This window comes from Anabrus simplex, chromosome 2 (genome assembly GCF_040414725.1).
Source record: "Anabrus simplex isolate iqAnaSimp1 chromosome 2, ASM4041472v1, whole genome shotgun sequence".
Classification (NCBI taxonomy): domain Eukaryota; kingdom Metazoa; phylum Arthropoda; class Insecta; order Orthoptera; family Tettigoniidae; genus Anabrus; species Anabrus simplex.
In genome coordinates, this window is record NC_090266.1 from 94,164,995 (window position 1) to 94,187,354 (window position 22,360).

The 22,360-nt window shown below is 39.6% G+C and overlaps 1 protein-coding gene across 3 annotated transcripts in view; it reads right to left on the reverse strand.

The window, feature by feature from the left end:
- LOC136863910 (uncharacterized) overlaps positions 1-22,360 on the reverse strand; it is a 528,465-nt gene that overhangs the window by 42,312 nt on the left and 463,793 nt on the right. For all 3 annotated transcript variants that reach the window (XM_067140326.2, XM_068226094.1, XM_068226093.1), the window contains exon 2: positions 10,406-10,601. In XM_067140326.2, coding sequence (XP_066996427.2) covers positions 10,406-10,583 — 178 coding nt within the window. In that variant the 5' untranslated portion in view covers positions 10,584-10,601. The remainder of the gene's footprint in view (positions 1-10,405; positions 10,602-22,360) is intronic.

The window sequence follows — 22,360 nt, forward strand, 5'->3', positions numbered from 1 at the left end:
ATAGTCCCCCTGTATGGCGAACATCTTTTCCCTCGGTACCCTGTCATATGCGTTCTCTAGATCTACGAAACATAAACATACCTGTCTATTCCTCTCGTAGCATTTTTCAATCACCTGGCGCATACTGAAGATATGATCCTGACATTGATTAGTATAACAGGCAAAGTATTCACTGGCATCTTGGAAGGGATGGTGCGATCAGAATTTATTCGTAGCTGCTAATCCCATACTAACACAGAAGTCCAGCAAACGCTTCTATTTCCAACTCTAGCATTGAAATCGTCCATTAGCATTATCCTATCCTTGCTGTTGACCCTGGTTACAATGTCTCCCAATGCTTCATAAAACTTATCAACTTCCTCCTCATCTGCATCCTCACATGGTGAATACAATGAGACAGTTCTCGTCTTAATTCCTCCAACTGCCAAATCTACCCACATCATTCGCTCATTTGCGTGCCTAACAAACTATGTTGCGTGCAGTAGTATTCCTGACGAATAGCCCTACCCTACACTCTGTCCTTCCCTCTTTATCCCCCCTTACCCGAATATCATTTATACCTAGCACATCCAGATGTATCCTGTTTGCTGACTCTCCCAGTTCTACTTTCTTTCTTTCTTTCTTTCTTTCTTTCTTTCTTTCTTTCTTTCTTTCTTTCTTTCTTCCATAAGCCCCATTAATATTGATAGCACCCCATCGAATTCCATTTCATTCGCCAAGTTGTTTCCAAGGCCCCCCTCGCCTGTCAAATGGGAGTGTGACTCCGTTACTGCCATAGGTCCGAGGCTTGCTTAAAACCCTAGAACACTAACCCTTCGTAAATTTTACGACGGTAGGTAGCAGAACGGTATAGTTCATTGCCTTCCGCGCATGCGTACCTGCCGTCATTTTGTGTAGCTGATTTTTTGAGCAGTTATTGACTGTGGCATGTGCGATTGTTGATGTCCTTGCTCATTCTTGTAATAATTGGGTGTGTGTCGTCATATTGACGAACGGTTAGTGATAGTGTGAACTTATAAGTATAATGTGTTTTCATGCCTTTTTTTATATTTATACTTATTTTATTTATTTTCTTGGTAGTTTCGGTTTCTTTGCGATGTAAATAACCCACATTCATAATTTTATGGGTTAATTTGCATATGTTGTGTTATAAAATTCATTTCTTATAAAACGTGTTCATTTGAAACTTTTTGTGTGTCAAGTTTTCTATATTTAATAAATAATCACACAAAATTATTTAATATCTACGTACCTTGATTCATGTTAAGTTTACGACACTATAGGAACCCTAAATAACCAAAAATCTTGCCAAATATAAGCTGTTATGTAGAAAATATAACAATTATAAATTGGAGTAGTCAAATTTACGAAGGGTTAGTAATAATGTGTGGCGAAATAGGGTTAGTGTTCTAGGGTTAAAACGTTCTGAGCTCGGTAAATTCTGTGAAGCAGGATGCTACTCTACTTGCACATAGTCCTAGTGAGGATCTCTCCTCTAACGGGTTATGGACCACGGTGGATTGTATAGTCCTAGCCGTCTCAGTACAAGGAGGGCCATGACTTAGAATATGCCTGAGATGCCCACTGCCATTCCGTAGCAACTGGTATCCCGACTCTCAAGACCACTTACTATATAGGCCACTCAGCCACTGCCTATGGTTCACGAACTAGGACGTGACTACTGTAACCCACACCATGAACCATTAGGACAGTGCAAACTGAAATTAATATTATTGTTTTATTACTGTGGATATATTGACATCAAACATGATTAAACTCCATGTCAAGGCAGCTCCGTAATATAGAATTAGCATGTCTGCCTCTTATCCAGAGGCTCTGGGTTCGTTTCCCTGCTTGTTCAGGAATTTTCATTCAGGACTAAGGATTGGAACGAGGTTCGCTCAGACTCGTGAAATCAATTGAGGAACTATCTGATAATGTATGAGAGGCAGCGGACCCGGCCAAGGACGCCAGATGATAAAGCTAAGTATGTCGTTACGCTTACTAAGTAGCACTCCAATATCTATAGGCCAGCTGAACTGACATCCTTTTCCCCCTGCTCACTCTACTCCTCCCCTGTCTTTCTGGTGGTTGATATTCGAACTCGATCAGACCACTACCGTATTTTCTGGATGGATGGATATTCCCTAAAATTCTGATACGATTTAATGATATGTTCTTCGACTGCGGTAAAATCAACATGTACCTAATAGTATTTATCTGATTGCGTCGAAGAGCAGTTACTTGCTTCTGACTCGTGGTAAGAAGCAACAATTGGTATTTTTTTGTTTGTTTTGTTTTCTGTTTAAAGAAAGGAAGAGATTATATTTGCACAGTGTGTTTGTAAAATATGTTTAAATGTATTCAAATACCGGGACACTTAGCGCCACAGGTTAATTTTTGGGGGAGAAAACAAAAACCAACAACCAAAATAAATCGAACTGTTCGGGGCAAATCGAGACTTCCACGGTCCCTAGTTACGAGAAATAAAAGGTATTGCAACAAAAACTACGGCTCCTTGGCTGAATGATCGGCGTAGCGACCATATATTCAGATGGTACTTATTTCGATTCACGGCCGGGTTGGACGTGAGGAAAAGAATTCGTCCACTCGTAGTGTTGACCCCAAGGAATTATAAAAATACCACAAAAGGGGAAGAATATTGCTTAAGCAGAAAATCAACTGAGTTCACTCAAACTTAGCATTGAACTCTGGCTTCCTACAATACTGTTACATGTCAGTAATATGTCTAACGTTGCTATGAAATATACTATCGTTCTAAAAGTGGTACTTAGTATTAAGTCTTAGTACTGTAACGGTTCAAATCCCGTTACAAGATGATATCTGTATTTTTATTATTGTATGATTTTATCTGTATATTATTATTATTATTATTATTATTATTATTATTATTATTATTATTATTATTATTATTATTATTATTATGTCAGTATTATTATTATGTTATCTGTGATATTGTACTATTATTGTAATTATCCGTTTTATTCAATTTTGCAATTGCCTGTTGCTTGCAAGATTGCACTTAGATGTATACATATATACGTATGTGTAGTATAACACTCAATACCTGTACAGTGAGAATTGTTGTATATATCAGAGATCGGATGTGACGTTGGTGCATTGTGCAATATTGTTGGCGATTCTGCCAAGTCATCGCCAGGCCATGGCTACGTCATCGTATTTATTTAGAATATGCGCGCACGGACTCGTCGCCGCGGGGCTATTTCACCACTGTGTGTAATATCTGTCGCGTAGGTGGGAGTATGTCATTGTTATTTTTGGAGATTACGTAGCTGTGTCAACCAAAGTCTATATAAGGTGGGTGCACATTGTAGCGTCAGTCATTACTTATACGGATGCAGTACAGTGAAGTAGTCTACTAGATCAAGAGGCCTTAAGTGGTCAGCCAACCAGTGTGAACGAGAGATGGTGAAGACTCAGTGAGCCATTATTGGTCATTGAGAGAGTGAGACCAAATGGTTGGTCCGTCACTTAGTGGAAGACGCGGACGCAAGGCTTACCAAGGAGTCAGAGAGGGCAACCCTGGACCTACCAAGAGGTCATACCATATTGACTTACAAAGAAGTCAGATGATATGGAGAAGAAGCAGTCGCAAGGATGTATCACCAAGTTAGGCGTGACACATCTACAGTAAACACCAGAGCAATGGATTTCGTCGTAATTACACTCAAAGTGTTGAAGGTACAGTCAAGTGAATCAGTGAGGGAAATATTTCGTATAAATTGTTAAATGTCCGGTCAAGAAGAATTCAAATTCATGCCTAGTTTCTTTCAGTTGCAATGTCATAATTTCATATTCTCATCTGTTTTATCGCAGCAAGACTCACTATTTTTTGATATATTATTTAAAGAATATATATTGTTCTATCAAACGAATTCAGAGTTTCATTTCATTGACAGTAAAATATCTTAACCTCAAAATTAATGGGGAAACCGAACGCCAATCTCCTTTTCCCAGAACTTATATGGTATGTTGTCAAAAGTAAGCTTATTACCCCACACCCTAGAGATAGTCAAGAATCTCATTCTATTATTGCTGTACTGAGTGACAGCTGGCGCCCTTCAAATAACGTATGTGTAAGTAAGCAGGTAACTAGTAAGTGTGAGTACAAGGTTCGACGAGTGTGTATTTTATTTAATAAATGTTAATTTTCAGATTTTTCAAGTTAAATGCAGTTTTATATATTATAATGTTTCAAAAGTTAATCAGCAAGTTAGGAACATCTTACAATGTGGCGCCCAACGTGGGGCTCGAATAAATTCAGAATTTGTTCTGAATGACAGCATATCATAGGTTCATTTTGGGAGGAGTGTGCGCATTTAAGCCAACGGAAATTATTACCGGTAAATGTCAGGACTATAATTTTGTGATATATATTTGTATTTTGGGGATATGTCAAGGGATTTGAAGAGGGAAATTAATTTGAGATCGCGTACTATCACTAGTGAACCAAAGATGGACAAGGAAGACAATAACAAGTCATGTGACGACGAGGTCATTGTTTCTGCGGACATCCAAGGTGAAATTCAGAATAGGGAGCAGGTGAAGACGATGGAAGGTTCTGAGATAATTCAGGAAAGTGCAGAAATTGAGAAGCACACTGAAACTCTAAAGGAAATCGCGGGGGGAATGAACCAAGATTGTATAAATTTGTTGATTGCCAGATATACCGAGCTCCTTGAAAAGAATAACGAAGAGTATATGAAACAGATAGAAAAAGTGATTGGTATCTGTAGTAAGATGGATGAAAAGATTGATACTATTAACGAAAACTGTAAGAAACGAATTAACTCCATAAATAGTAAAATGGAAGAAAGGATTGGTAGTTGCAACGAAAATTTTAATGTGATCAATGATAAAATAGATAGGTTAAGTGAATCACTAAATTCTAGAATAGATACTAAGATAGTAGAGGTAACTAGTCAAATATGTAAGTTGGAAAATATGTTTAATAAAGAGTGTGTTGACCTTAGAGGAGAAATTGAGTGGAATCGGAGCGATCTTCATACTCTCATTGAGCATGTCGAAGGAACATGTACAGAGAATATCGTAGAGTTAAGTAATAAGATTTCTAATACCCGGGAAGAAAGTCATGTGATCGTAGATAAAAGACTAGACAAGATCCATAATGCAGTGGTACAAGATACGAGGGAATGTGTCAATAAGGTAGAAACGTTTGACGAAGTGCTTGGGCGGGTCAATGAACTAAAGAAAAAACAGGAAACTTTGTCACAGCAGGTGACAGAGAAAGAGGAAAAATTACAGGAAGAATTGAGAATAATGAAGGAGAATGCTGAGAGAGTAGCGGAAGAAAAAGTTTTGAACTGCCAGAGGGTACTACGGCAAGAAATGAGAGAAGGTCAGATTACAAGAGAAATAGTAGTAACGAGTGGTTTATACAATAGGGACCAAGATTTGCCCAAGTTTTCTGGAAAACAGTTTAATCCTATGGAGTTTGTAAAACTAGTTGAGAAAAGATTTGCAAGTAAGTTGAGGAATAATATTTTTGAATGGGAATACGTGCTGGAAATTTTGTCTAATTCTTTCATCGGTGAAAGTAAAACCTGGTTTCAAGTGTACCGTAATAATATGTCTAATATGGAAGAATTTAAAGAGAAGTTCATTAATAAGTTTTGGGGTGAGAATGTACAAGATCGTGAGAGAGAACGGATTATGCTTGGTAAATATAGACAACAGGAGGGAGTGTCTATGACAGAATACTTTCTGACACACGTGCTGATATGGAAAAATCTTAATAGTATTGGTTCAGAAGTTGATATCGTAAGGATTATGTTAAAACATTATTCTGATAGGATTAGGGAAGCTGCGTGTATGCAGAAAGTCAGTACTATCAAAGAAATGGAGGTGTTGTTAGATAGTTTCGAGGCTCTGAATAGTAGCATAGGTGGTAATCGACCACAAAGTAGAACTGTAGAGGGAGCGGGAAACAGGTCAGATAATTATCAGAGGAGAGGTAAAAATTATGATCAGCCGAGGGCTAATAGAAATTTAAATAGTGATAGAGGTCAGCAAAGTTACCAGAGAGAATCGGAAGATGGGAGGCGTGCAGATGTGAATTATGTGAGGAATTATAGACAGAATAGCTGGAGAGGGAATAATTATGATCAGCAGAGGAATGATAGAAATGTCAATAGTAATAGAGGTCAGAATAATTACCAGAGAGAATCGGAAGATGGGAGGCGTGCAGATGTGAATTATGTGAGTAATTATAGACAGAATAGCTGGAGAGGGAATAATTATGATCAGCAGAGGAATGGTAGAAATGTCAATAGTGATAGAGGTCAGCAGAATTACCAGAGAGAATCGGAAGATGGGAGGCGTGCAGATGTGAATTATGTGAGGAATTATAGACAGAATAGCTGGAGAGGGAATAATTATGATCAGCCGAGGAATGATAGATATTTCAATAGTGATAGAGGTCAACAGAATTACCAGAGAGAATCGGAAGATGGGAGGCGTGCAGATGTGAATTATGTGAGGAATTATAGACAGAATAGCTGGAGAGGGAATAATTATGATCAGCAGACGACTAATAGACATTTCAATAGTGATAGGGTTCAGCAAAGTTACCAGGGGCAATCCGGAGAAGGAAGGCGAGGAAACTTTATAGGCCAAAGTGACGGAAGGCGTGAGGATTTAACTCATCAGAGGGAGAGTATTAGGCCAAATGCGAATGGTATTCAGGAATAGTTATCGAGCCAGAGTATTTCAGATTCACAGGGAATCGGGTAAGTTATGTGGACAGGCTGAAGGTAGTAGTTGAACAGGTATTTAGTATAAGTAGTTATGTAGTGAAAGTAGAGTTAAGAGTAGTGTGATTGTGACCTAAGTAGTGTTAAGTGAGATATTTAAGTAGTGACGTGGTCGTAGATAATGAAGTAATTAATGGTAGCAGTAAGTTAGACGTAAGAAGTGTTCTGTTAAGTGATGTAAGTACTTGTAATGCCGAGAATGTGATGTAAGTAGTGAGGTAGTAACTCCAATGATGGAAATTGTGATATGAAGAAGGTAAGTGAAGGTACTATCAGATCTTATAACAGCCGTTGGGTGAGTCAAAGTGAGTAAATAAATTAATAGCGGTACCGATCATAAGTAAAGATACAAAAGTTTCAGACATGCCTTGTTGTACCAAAACTTGTGTATTCAGTTATTTTAGGGGCTGCTTGGTTGCAAATCATGGAAGTAGAGTAGACTTTGATTTAGGTAGTATGTGTTTGTTCTGGGAGGAAACTATCAAAGAAGTGCATATTAATTATGATGGTCTGAGGTAAGTGTGTTCTTTGAAATATATGGGAGGTAAGTGAAGTTGTTCCTAGTGAGAGGAAATGTGTTGAAGTGTGTCAGGTGTCTATAACGACCAGGATCTGAGGGATCGTCGGTATGAGGCAGTGACGTGAGGTAATTTGACTGAATTACAGGAGATTGTGTTCGATGTTAGGTAAGCATCGAGATGTATTTAGTGGTAAGTGAGGAAGAACACGTATATGAACATGAATTTGTAGTACATGACCATTCATCGTTTGTGGGAGGTAAGTACCTCATTCAACTTAAAAATGCTAGTGAAGTCTAAGAACAAATAAACATTATGCTGGATTACGGAATAATTGAACCATCTTGTAGCCATAGTATTGATTCTTTAATTATTGTTGCCAAGAAGGATGTGGTTTATTGAGATGTAAGTTAATAAGGGCAAAATTGATTCAGTTTGCGTGACGGAGTGCTACTCAGAGTTCCATTTCATCATCTGCAGAGGCGGGAAATATGTTGAAGTTATTATTTTGTATCAGGGGTATTTCACTATTGTGAACCGTATCGGGAAGTGTGCATATTCCTTAAAAGATCAGGAAGGGGATATTGTCGGTATTTGTAGTATTATATATGTAAAGGAGTATTTCACGTGAGATTTGTTGAAATAAGAGTAAGATGATTAAATTTTTTTAAGAAACTGGCAAAATAAAATTAACATACATGAATTAGCGTGTGAACCAAGTGTCGTATTGGTGCATTGGAAGAATAAGTGCTACATTGTCATGTACTGTGTGACAAAAAAAACGGAGAACAGGACATTGGACAGTTATCTGCGATAACCATATGCGAGAAAAGTTCTCATATAAGTGAATTTTCACAAAAATATTTTGATATGTTAAACAAAAGGAGAAGAATGTTGTATATTGATTGAAAATTATTTGTGTGTGTTAAATTAAGGGCTATGCTCTTGTGTATTGTATGAGAATGGGACACTGAACAGTTATCTATGATGGCAATGTGCGAGAAAAATTCTCATATATGTGATGTATTATAAAATGTATGGATGCTGAAAAAGAAAATTATTGTTGTATACTCATTTAAAGTGTTTATCTGTGTCAGTGTTATATATATAATTTTGTTCATAAATCAATCGATTCTTTGTTCTTCGATTTATTTATGAGGGAGGCGAATTGTAACGGTTCAAATCCCGTTACAAGATGATATCTGTATTTTTATTATTGTATGATTTTATCTGTATATTATTATTATTATTATTATTATTATTATTATTATTATTATTATTATTATTATTATTATTATGTCAGTATTATTATTATGTTATCTGTGATATTGTACTATTATTGTAATTATCCGTTTTATTCAATTTTGCAATTGCCTGTTGCTTGCAAGATTGCACTTAGATGTATACATATATACGTATGTGTAGTATAACACTCAATACCTGTACAGTGAGAATTGTTGTATATATCAGAGATCGGATGTGACGTTGGTGCATTGTGCAATATTGTTGGCGATTCTGCCAAGTCATCGCCAGGCCATGGCTACGTCATCGTATTTATTTAGAATATGCGCGCACGGACTCGTCGCCGCGGGGCTATTTCACCACTGTGTGTAATATCTGTCGCGTAGGTGGGAGTATGTCATTGTTATTTTTGGAGATTACGTAGCTGTGTCAACCAAAGTCTATATAAGGTGGGTGCACATTGTAGCGTCAGTCATTACTTATACGGATGCAGTACAGTGAAGTAGTCTACTAGATCAAGAGGCCTTAAGTGGTCAGCCAACCAGTGTGAACGAGAGATGGTGAAGACTCAGTGAGCCATTATTGGTCATTGAGAGAGTGAGACCAAATGGTTGGTCCGTCACTTAGTGGAAGACGCGGACGCAAGGCTTACCAAGGAGTCAGAGAGGGCAACCCTGGACCTACCAAGAGGTCATACCATATTGACTTACAAAGAAGTCAGATGATATGGAGAAGAAGCAGTCGCAAGGATGTATCACCAAGTTAGGCGTGACACATCTACAGTAAACACCAGAGCAATGGATTTCGTCGTAATTACACTCAAAGTGTTGAAGGTACAGTCAAGTGAATCAGTGAGGGAAATATTTCGTATAAATTGTTAAATGTCCGGTCAAGAAGAATTCAAATTCATGCCTAGTTTCTTTCAGTTGCAATGTCATAATTTCATATTCTCATCTGTTTTATCGCAGCAAGACTCACTATTTTTTGATATATTATTTAAAGAATATATATTGTTCTATCAAACGAATTCAGAGTTTCATTTCATTGACAGTAAAATATCTTAACCTCAAAATTAATGGGGAAACCGAACGCCAATCTCCTTTTCCCAGAACTTATATGGTATGTTGTCAAAAGTAAGCTTATTACCCCACACCCTAGAGATAGTCAAGAATCTCATTCTATTATTGCTGTACTGAGTGACAGCTGGCGCCCTTCAAATAACGTATGTGTAAGTAAGCAGGTAACTAGTAAGTGTGAGTACAAGGTTCGACGAGTGTGTATTTTATTTAATAAAAGTTAATTTTCAGATTTTTCAAGTTAAATGCAGTTTTATATATTATAATGTTTCAAAAGTTAATCAGCAAGTTAGGAACATCTTACAGTACTTAGTACTTAGTACTTGGTACTTAGTCTTAGTATTAAGGATTGTATATATCATACATCATACTTTTATTTTTCCATTTCTGTTCATGTCTATTTTGCTGTTTATGTATTTTGAATTTTATCAGAGAAATTGTATATTTTGTATAAACTACAACCCTAACATACCTTATGGTAAAATAGGGTTCACAGCACTTTGGAGATTAAATAAATAAATAAATAAATAAATAAATAAATAAATAAATAAATAAATAAATAAATAAATAAATAAATAAATAAATAATAATAGTGGTACTGAGAATATTCAGTTAATAATCACATGAGGTAAACCCCGAGCAACGAGAGTTTGTATCGTGCCATAGAGAACTAGCAATACCCGAAAATCAATTTGTAAGGAGGGGGGATATTTAGCGTTTCTGATGATATTATAAGGTTTCAACTTATACATACCAATCCTAGAACGATGTCTCTGTAAAGCAGTATCATCATGGAACATGTCATACGGAGAGGCCACCTCAGTCGCCGGACTTGTTCCGGCGCTAACGGATGTGGCTGGCACATCGTGATAGCGAAGCGGGGAAAGCGACAGGAGCCGCGGTGAATCAGAAGACTTCCGGAACCACCGCATGGTGGTGCCGGGTGAATCCTGAAAGAAGAAACAGATAATGGTCAAATATATATATTAAAGATGGCTTGTTGCCAGTGTTATAAAGCAATAATAAACACATACATTTTTATTCTGTTTAAAATTATAACAAAATTTAATAACAGAAACAACATTCCTTAGATCTAATGAAATAATATATTATTTTATATTTACAATCCGAACATCATGGTGTCACCTTGGTGTGAATCTAGTTACATCCGACACATACACTGAGCAAATACAAAATAATCATGTCCATGCAGGCTTAAATGTCCCCGGAGAAAGGAAGGCAACGATTATCAATTCATATTTCAAAATTCGTCACCTTCTTGAAAAGGAATCGAAGCGATGTCCTTCCGGGTGAACGGAATACAGCTTTAACGCCTCGAAACCGATGCTTGTAGAATACAACATAGTTAAGTAAGTAAGTAAGCAAGTAAGTAAGTAAGTAAGTAAGTAAGTAAGTAAATAATTCAGTAATTCATCTTTATTCGTGGCGAAGTTAGGGCTTTCTCTTGCCACTTGTTCGGTAGGTTTAAACTTGTAATTCCACTGTTCACATAAGCTCACCGGACAAAAAATGAGTCACCTCTGGAGAAATCATTACCAGCATCATTTAATACCGTGTTGATAATCGGCTGGGTTCGGTTAGGAAGTTAGTCCGCAAGGTTGTGCAGGTGCGTCGCATCCAGGTTAAGCAACTCGCTGAGAATTTGATCGCGCAATTCCACCAAATTGCGGGGATGCTGACGTCGGCGTTTTACTCGCTGTTCCAACATGTCCCACAGAGTTTCAATGGGGTTCAAGTCAGGTGATTTTGCAGGCCAATGGAGATGTAAAAGGGTGGGGAGTGTTCATAATACCAGTCGCATATGCGTGCAGCCCGATGAATTTGCAGTTTTATCTTTAAAAACGGGGTATCAATAGCATACTCACCATGCAGATGTTGACTGAAAGGCAACACCTGATCATCCAGAATGTTTAAATAAACATGCTGGTTCATGTTAGTGGCCACCTCAGTGAGCGGGGCCATTACGAAAAACATCTCCAAAATATCACAGACCCACCTCCGGCTTGAACCTGACCTCGCATACATACAGAGTGAAATGCTTCACTTGGCCTTCGGTGCAATCGACGACGTGCGTCATTGGAATACACGTAAAAACGTGTTCGTCAGACCACATTACGTTCCGCCACTCAGCTACTGTCTACGTTCGATGATTTCTAGCCCATTGAAGACGCGCAGCTTTATGAGGCCTCTTGCAAGGTGAGCGACTCCAAATGTACATAGCATGCAGTTCCCGTCACAATGCTCTCTTGCTAACAGGTTGGAACGCCCCATCATTCACTGACTGCAGCAATTCCTGTCCTGTTTGGAAGCGATTTTGATTCAAAAGCTGTGAAACACGTCACCGGTCCCTTTCAGTCAGGATCTCTTTTCGACCAAAATTCTGACGTCGTGTTTCGTGGCCACTGCTTGTAGACACGTTGAACAGTCCGCTGCGAAACACCAACAAATCCAGCAACTTCACACACCGTATGGTCATGGGCACGGCCAAGCACGATTGCCCCTTTTTTCCACTCGGTCACATCCTTACATCTACTTATGTTGACATACACTGTCCGCTTGAAACATCATTGTTTCACTGATCTCTACTGCCTTCCGTTCACGTAGAGGCAGTACGAGTGTGGTTGAGCTCGGGACTCGTTCGCTGCGCCATCTGTATAGGCTTAACGATCCATCTGTGCGTGCGCATTAGGGTCCGGTGAGCTTATCTACGTACATTCCAACTTAGTATTTTTCTTTCTGCAGTGTGTTAAGCTGGAGCCACTATGGCTTGCGTGGATACTAAATGGAAGAGGATGTAAAAAGATCTGCTAGGCACTGCAGCGAGACCGAAACCCTTGTCCATCAGGCTTGGTTGGCTTTTGTCATCGTGGAGAGCTTTTAAATCCCGATATATTTCATACGGAACATGATTGCTAAAGCACTCGTTAATAACAACTGCGAAGTTCACGAGGAGGTTCGCCAACCCTCGCCTTACAAGGCTAGAAATAGCCACACGAAACTATTACGAGGAGGTTCATTGCATGGATGAATGTGGAAGCACTCGTCGAATAGACATCATCACGCTGGACAAGACAAGGGGAAGAGGTAACTTAGTCTGAATCAGCCCGCAACTGTTGACCGGGAGAAAAAGGAAATATACGAGCCAACAATAAGCTACTTCCGGCAAGCACGTAACATTAAAGAATTGCGTGTGGTTGGGCTGATGATTGGAAGTCGTGAGACAATCCCAAGATCTGTTGTGTTGCCGCGGAGTCGCCGGAATTCCGCACTCAACTCTCTGAAGAGGTCGATCCAGATAATGAAGAATCACGTATACAACCTCAAGAATTAATACATAGGCTATAATACACCTTCATTATAGACTGTTATGCGTTTCAGCGTTCAGTCTGCAAGCCTCTATGAATTTACTAATTGCTGCCGTAATGCTCTATTTGTAATTAGTTCTGTGGCCTCGTTTAATTTTACAGTATATCTCTTATCTTTAAATCCTTAGAAACGGAGACTGACCATCGTCGTCTTGGTCTCTCTCTACTCCTCCTACCCTCCACAAGAGAGTCCACTATTCTCCTGGGTAACCTCTCCTCCTCCAATCACCTCACATGTCCCCACCACCGAAGCCGGTTTATGCGTGCAGCTTCATCCATCCAGTTCATTCCTAACTTAAACTTTATTACCTCATTCAGAGTAACCTCCAGCAATTGTTCCCACCTGTTTGTACCAGCAATCATTCTCGCTACTTTCATGTCTCTTAGGGTCTACTTCTAGCTTATGAATAAGATATCCTGATTCCACCCAGCTTTCACTGCCGTAAAGCAAAGTTGGTCTGAAAACACACTGATGGTAGTTTCGTTCGAGAGCTGACTTCCTTCTTACAGAATGCTGTTGATCGCAACTGCAACTCACATCAATAACTTTCCTGCACCTTCATTCAATCTCTCTTGGGAGAACATAATCCTAAATGCTTGAAGTTCTCACCTGTTCCAGCTTTGTATCCCCAATCTGACATTCAATATTCAATTATCTTGGATTTTTTACCAACTGACCAGGAAAGTAGCTAAGGGGCGGGTGGGGGTGATACTGGGGGTTAGACCCCCTACCCATGCAACTTTTACAACAGGAAAAAAACACAGACTGATGATAAACAAGTGAAAATCGACTCAATGTGTTGGCTCTTTTGAACATTCACAAAGACATAATTGTAAAACCAACAGATCACTTGAATCTATTTTCTAAGAAGTCTGGAAAGTTGGATTTTAGATTGTAATCTGAGCATACCATTCGCAGCAAAACTATTCACCGATCATATTTTTCTTGTATTGTATTTTAATGTTAAGATTTTTTGGTATCGTAACGGTACTGCAAACTGAAAAAATGAAACGAAATGGCGTATGGCTTTTAGTGCCGGGAGTGGCCGGTCTTTACATTTGACACCCGTAGGCGACCTGCGCGTCGTGATGAGGATGAACTTATGATGAAGACGACACATACACCCAGCCACAGTATCAGCGGAATTAACCAATTAAGGTTAAAATTCCCGATCCTGCCGGGAATCGAACCCAGGACCCCTGGGACCAAAGGTTAACACGCTAACCATTTATCCATGGAGCCGGACACTGCAAACGTAATATCAGCATATTTCACTTATAATGACACTCATGCATGCGCCCACACACACGCATAAGCACCTTCACTACGCCGCGCCGTATCATCATTTTGAACTATAACACCCCCCCCCCTCCCCGCTCCTATCGGCCGCTACTGCTACTGACATCAATTTAGTCTTGGAAAAGCTAATCTTCATACCGTACTCATTGCACCAATTTTCAACTGCAGGCTTTCGGCACAATCTGCTATTAAGAGGAAGTCGTCAGCATAGGCCAGACTGCTTACTACATTTCCACTTAACTGAATCCATCCCTGCTACTTGATACTTTTCAGCAGATGATCCATGTGAACTATGAATAACAAAGGTGAATCGTCCCATTCGCGTTAATCTGTTGCTTCCATTTTTCTTTTCATGCATAGTTTAACTACAGTTTTAGTATTTAAATGAAAATTAAAATCCACAACCTGTTTCCAGTCACTCGACCGGGTCAGGAATGGAATGACTGAAGCCCCATCTAGTGGCAAGGATAGGAAATATGCCGGCTGCCGAAGCCTGTCGCACTTCTCTTGGGCAATGAATAATGAATGAAATGAAATGAAATGAAATGGCGTACGACTTTTTTTAGAGCCGGGAGATCCCAGAACGGGTTCGGCTCGCCAGGTGCAGATCTTTTGATTTGACACCCGTAGGCGACCTGCGCGTCGTGATGATGATGATGATGATGATGAAATGATGATGAAGACAACACATACACCCATCCCCCATGCCAAGGAAATTAACCAATGAGGGTTAAAATTCCCGACCCTGCCGGGAATCGAACCCGGGATCCCTGTGGCCAAAGGCCAGCAAGCTAACCATTTAGCTATGGAGCCGGACATGAATAATGAATGATTAATGAAATGAAATGATAATGGAGAGTGTTGCTGGAATGAAAGATGACAGGGAAAACCGGAGTACCCGGAGAAAAACTTGTCATGAATCCGCTTTGTCCAGCACAAATCTCACACGGAGTGACCGGAATTTGACCCACGGTATCCAGCGGTGAGAGGCCGGTGCGCTGCCGCCTGAGCAACGAAGGCTTCTAGTATTTAAATGATAATGTATATTGGTATACATCGTTTAAGTCGGCAACGTAAACTGTAAACTATAATACTAAAACTGTACTAAAACTATAATACCTGCTCGCCATTGCTCCTAAAGCCGCGAAGGATATGTGTATGTTTACGGTTGGTTGCCATGACAACCAAGTACAGCGAGAGACTATTTCCAGTCCCTTATGGGATATAGATTCAGAAATACATTGTAGCCTCCTTTGGCAGTCTGATTCCTTGACGCGGTCAAGAGGAAAGTATTGGTTACATTTTAAGATATCCCTTGCGCCCCTCCCCCTCAGTACCGGTACTTTCCGTACGTGATTGTCTTTCGAGAGAAGCAGTTATATTTGTATCTACAAGTACAGCATATTTATGTTAAAATGATCTATTGTGCAGCGGAGAACAGTTTTATATTTAATTAGTGCTGTGTTATTAGTGACAGTTTAATATTAATATGAGAACATGGACGTGAAATCCGCAAAATTAAATAATAAGTCGTGTAATACATACAGTATTGTGAAGTTGCATGTGACTTTCATACTGAATAAAGAGTAATTTCTAGCAACACTGAAACTAATTTATTTTTATCTTTATTTCTAGTGGTAGTGGGGCAGGGTGAGTGGAGGTCGCAGGATCCCTGCTTCCAATAGAGCTTCACTTGTGATTCAGCCCGCGAGCCGCTACGTGCGTATAAAAAGAAGCACAGAAAAATACAGCCTTATTTTCTTATATCCTGTACTCATAAATACGCTTCACAGAGGAAATAATATTAATAATAACAATAATAATAATAATAATAATAATAATAATAATAATAATAATAATAATAATAATAAAGTCAGCTTCCGGACGAAACTACCTTTGCGTCGGTCTTCTTTCAGACCGACTTTGCTTTATGGAAGTGAGAGCTGGGTGGACTCAGGATATCGTATTCGTTAGAAATAACAAACATGAAAACAGCGAAGATTGATTGCAGGCACATACAGGTGGGAACAATGGCAGGAGGGTATTCGAAATGAGGAGATAAAGGCTAAGTTAGGAATGAACTCGATGGATGAAGCTGTACGCAAAGACCGTCTTTGGGGTTGAAATCTTGCCGCGGCGATTATTAAATTCACAAAGCATGCAGACTGAACTCTGAAAGGCATTACAGTCTATAATGAAGATGTATGTTATAATAATAATAATAATAATAATAATAATAATAATAATAATAATAATAATAATAATAATAATAACGTTGTTCAGGCCCTAAGAGTCACCAGAGTGCACTTCTAAATGATAACCGACTGAGCCGAGATTTGATCTCAGAACGTTCAGCACAGTCGGGGAGCGCTTAACTCTAGACAGGGTCGTATCACACTAGTCTGCAGTGTTTACAAAACTACGAGAGAATAAACAACAACATGTAAACTGCTCTAAACAACATACTGTATTTCCAAATGTGTCAATATGTCGTTATTCAGAGAATTTTGCCGGAAAACGGATGGTATTATTGCATTATACATCCTTAAAGGAAAGTCCTCTAACTTGAACTACGTGTGAACAAGCTAGGTTCTTCCAATAGCCTTGAGATAGGGACGTTATCTTTGTCGATCCTAATCGTAGGTAATTTTTAATTCGTAGTGTTTTAGAAAAAGAACCATAGGATATCAGTCACAGCCGAACGTCGACAATCTTCTCTTTTCATACTGGAAGTAGAGCTGTTTTAGGAAGCATACAGAGAACGTTCATCGTGTGGACTCAAAATAAAAGTTATTTTTTCATGCCTGATGTAAGCTGGTCTCTCATTGTGGACATTCTGTGCAATACTTGCATATTAGTTACGCAAGAACAATATGTGTTACGTCCTGCAAAAAAAGCCACGAAGCAAAAACAGGAGGTCACGATATTAACGGTCTGTAAAAACTACAAACTTGCTTGCTTTTGTTTCTTGTTTCTTATTTAGGTAAGAAGTGTCGGCTCAGTAACATTAAACCTTTTCAGCTGTGAGCTTGCATTCGGAAGATGGTGGGTTCGAATCCCATCGTCGTCAGTCCTGAATAAGATGGTCCGTGTTTTCCCATTTTCACACCAGGCAAATGCTGGGGCTGCACTTTAATTAAAACCACGGTCGCTTCTTTCCCAATCATAACCCTTTAACTTCCTTGCGTCGCCGAAACCCTTCGATGTTTTAGTGTGACGTTAAACTACTAGCAGCACCGGGCGAGTTGACCGTGCAGTTAGAGGCGCGCGGCTGTGAGCTTGCATCCGAAAGATAGTTGGTTCGAATCCCAATGTCGGCAGCCCAACTCCTAGGCCTTTCCTATCCCATCGTCTCCATAAGACCTAACTGTGTCGGTGCGACGTAAAGCAACTAGCAAAAAAAGAAGCTCTTCAGTCTGTCAAAAATAATAATTATAACACATATGACACTGTAAGTCCGCCTCTGTGGTGTAGTGGTTAGTGAGATTAGGTGCCACCCCCCGCGGCCCGGGTTCGATTCTCGGCTATGCCATGAAATTTGAAAAGTGGGATGAGGGCTGGAACGGGGTCTTCTCAGACTTGGGAGGTCAACTGAGTAGAGGGGGTTTCGATTCCCACCTCAGTCATCCTCGAAGTGGTTTTCCGTGATTTCCTACTTCTCCTCCAGGCAAATGCCGGCATGGTACCTGACTTAAGGCCACGGGCGATTCCTTCCCTCTTCCTTTTCTATCCCTTCCAATCTCCCCCCCCCCCCACCACCACCAAAAGGCCCCTGTTCAGCATAGCAGGTGAGGCCGCCTGGGTGAGGTACTGGTCCTCCTTCCCAGTTTTGTCCCCCGACCCAAAGTCTCACGCTCCAGGACACTGCCCTTGCTGAGTCCGAGGGAAAAACCAACACTGGAGGGTAAACGGATTAAGAGAGAAAGAAGGAAAAGGAGAAAGAAAGAAAGAAAGAAAGAAAGAAAGAAAGAAAGAAAGAAAGAAAGAAAGAAAGAAAGAAAGAGAGAATAACACTAGCCTATAACGTACATGCAAATATTATTTTCAGGTTTAAAGTTACATTTTATTTCTTAGATTAATATAGTGAAGTATCCGAACTCAGGTTGGGCGTTGGCCGGTGAATTAAGGACGAGGACGGGTGATAAAATGAAAATATCATAAAGGGTGAGGGGATTCGAAATCGGGACAGCCGTATTCAGAGTCGAGTCAAAATGTTATCCCCGCGTATAAGAAGTGTGTGCTTAATACGACGATTATGTTTTGCATTCAACTTTGTTTTATCATAAACCACACTCTTTATCGATACGAGTAGAATAATCTGTGTAAATAACATCGTTTTGTTTGTATTTTCAAATTGTAGCCTAATATTTCCTTTTTATTCTTAGCTCGGTCACCACTGATCTGCATTTAGGGCAGTCATCCAGATGACAGATTCCCTATCAGTTGACCTAGTCTTTTATTAAGTAATTTCCAAGAATGTGGAAAGCTTTCGAACATCTCTTTTGGTAATTTATTTCAATCCCTAACTCCCAATTTGTCCCCTTGAATTCAAACTTTATAGTGTGATCTTTCCTACTTTTAAAAACACCACTCAAGCTTATTCGTCTACTAATGTCATTCCACTCCATCTCTCCAATGACAGCTCAGAATGTACCGCTTAGTCGAGCAGCTCATCTCCTTTCTCCCAAGTCTTCCCAGCTCAAACTTTGCAACATTTTTGTAACGCCGTTCTTTTGTCTGAAATCACCCAGAGCAAATCGAACTGCTTTTCTTTGCATTGTTTCCGGTTCTTGAATCAAGTAATTCTGGTGAGAGTCCCGTACACTGGAACCATATTCTAACTGTGGTCTTACCAGGGAGCAGTTATACGCCTTCTCCTTTACATCCGAACTACAACCATGTGAAGAGATCTTTAACCTTTATTTACAATCCCGTTTATGGGATTTTACCGATGCAGATATTTTCTAGTTCCCCATAAGGAACATTCACCCCATCAATGCAGTAATGACAACTGAGAAGACGTTTCCTGTTTGTGAAACTCACAACCTAACATTTCATCCCATTTATCATCATACTATTGCTTGCTGTCATCTGACAATATTGTCGAGGTCTTTTTGCAGTTGCTGACAATCCTATAACTTATGTATTACTCTTCACAGTATAACAACATCCGCCAAAAGGCCGTACCCCTGTTTCCCGTTCTTTACTTGTACCATTTATATTTATATAAGAAAATATAAAGGTCCAATAATACTGTCTTGAGGAACTCCCAGCTTAATGATTAGGGCCTGCAGGTTCAGAAAATGGGATGAGTTTGATTTTGTCCATCTGTCTGTCTGCCTATTTATTTGTTACACCACAAACTCTTTCGAAAATTGTACTGAAATTCATGGATAGCCGAGTATGCTCCAGGCTGTATATTATTTGATTTGTAAACAGTGTAGTAGGGGGCCAAACCGGAAAATATATAATGTTTACGTTAATATTTGCTGCATCGAAAAACTTTACATAATAAAAGTTGTGCAGTTTTTGGGATCTTTTATGGTGTACGAGAGTGAAAGCTGGCCGGATTCAAGATATCATATTCATAATTCAGGAACATTCATAGTAACATACTTAGAAATCTTTCAAACTATGTACTGCAGTATAATTAATGTATCTTGTACTCTATACTCATTGTCATCATGGCAACCTGTAAATGCCGCAGGAATATTCTGAAGAAAAATATATAAGGACTACGAGAATAATTGCTGTAAAAATGCGTGGAAACAGGAGGGAAGGATGGTACTCAGAATGAGGATATATTACAGTAGGATGGATGAAGTTTTGCATGTAACTCGACTTAGGTGGTGGGTCATGTGACGCGAATGGAGGAGAAGCAGAGCGAGCCCAAGGCTTTACTTGGTTTTAAATGATTTAAAGTTAAACATTTTGAAACTAAGCGAGGCCAAAGTTAGTTGCAAATAAAGTATAATTGACACAGTCTTGCAGACTGAACACCGAAAGGCAAGATGTAAGTTATGTGTAGGCTTTGTTTCAAGTGTTCGTGATGATCAACATTCCTGATTATTATATTTTTTCACAAAACCTCAACTATCAATTCTATCTAAACATTGTAGGCCCTAAGTAACAAAAGATGCAGGAAATTTCAATTATGATCATTGATTTCTTACACAGCTTTACCGTACGATCTATGAAAACTAAAATAGTCAATTAATTTGTATTTTTATTGCTAAGAAATAAAGCTGATATGGAAATGTGGTTCAGTCCTTATGGTAATGATTTAACTGGGGATGGAATTATTGTTTCAGAATATGAAAGTCCATGTTGTCATCAGTCCCTAATCTCAAGGAGATACCGGGAATATACCATTCGAGTATACAAGGGTTTTCATGTCAACAAGAATGGTATGGGCTATAATTACCGAGCTCGATAGCTGCAGTCGCTTAAGGCTTGTTTCACACATACCCGGCTGCTGGGTAACCGGTGCCGTGTACACGGTTTTCAGGGCGAGAAGTGTACGAGACGTTTCACACTTGCCCGGTAAAAGTCGTTGCCGTATAAACGGCACCCGGCTGCCGTGCTAATGTAGTAGGAAGCCGGCAGCTCCCACTGTACAGGCCGGCTGCCGGGCGAACAAAACAAGATTGGGAGCGTAATGGGGGCTGTGAGTCAGTGGAAGTTGACACATCTAGCCAGCACGGCAGCTGTCTACAGTCTTCTCGAGTGTTGTGTTTCCTTGTTTTTACGCTCTAGTGTATTATGTATTTGTTCTTATGGTGGAAATTGACACAGAAAGTTTCTACACTCATCCTAAAATAGTTGAAAAATTTGTCGCTGTCATTTCTTAAGTCTTCAAAAAGTATAAAGAATGCCCCAACCTCGTCTCTTCTCATATTGACTGGATGCACCCATAGCAGTCTATTTTTTTCTCCTTTTCTTCAAACGCCTATACAAGACTATAAACGCTAGTAATTTATTGCGATCCATTCCAACCCGCGATGTGTACACAACTGCTGCCGTGTTCTTGCCGGGTATATGTGAAAAGGATTCCCATTCTTGCCGGAGCCGGCTACTGGTTACCCGGCATCCGGGTAGGTGTGAAACAAGCCTAAGTGCGGCCAGTGTCCAGTATTCGGGAGATAGTAGGTTCGAACCCCACTGTCGGCAGCCCTGAAAATGGTTTTCCGTGGTTTCCCATTTTCACACCAGGCAAATGCTGGGGCTGTACCTTAATTAAGGCCACGGCCGCTTCTTTCCCACTCCTAGTCCTTCCCTCTCCCATCGTCGCCATAACACCTATCTGTGTCGGTGCGACGTAAAGCAACTAGCAAAATAACAAAACAAAAAATTAGCTTCTCCTGCTAACCTTATGCTCGTAAGTAGTCGTGTAACTCGTGCGCGACGCGACCTGTAGAGCAGCTAGTGAACAATATAATGAAGCAATAATTGTAAACAGTTCGAAACTAACTGAAGTTAATCTCTCAGCAAAGAAACACTTGTTCTAGAGTGCTTTCGGGAGAAAAACTAGATCGTTCTTTAAGAAGAGAGGGCTGAAGAAAAGAAAAGAAAAACAATGTCTTAAGATATATACATTCCTCTCTAGAATATTTGGCCTTCTGTATAGAACATAATCGGCCAAGAAGAACATTCCGTTGGCTGACTCTTTACACATGGTTTACATGAGACACTATTCAATATGTGTTTACAAATGGCGTGCTTGAAGTTTTACAAGGTAACGCTGACGCAGTATAATTTGAATTCCGCGCATTCCACACGACATAAAATAAAGACTGGATGATGGGCACAGGTGGACAACATTCGAATGTCAACATTTGATCAGCTGCCTCCCATACTGTCACAAAAATATTATTTTTGTGAAAATCAGGTAGAACCTGATAGCACCACAAACTTAGGATATATGCCGTGATTTAATTCCACGATATTTTTGACGTGTTTGATTTTGTACAAAAAAATACTTCAAGAGATCCAAGCGTACAAAATTGGTGCTTCGTGTTAAACG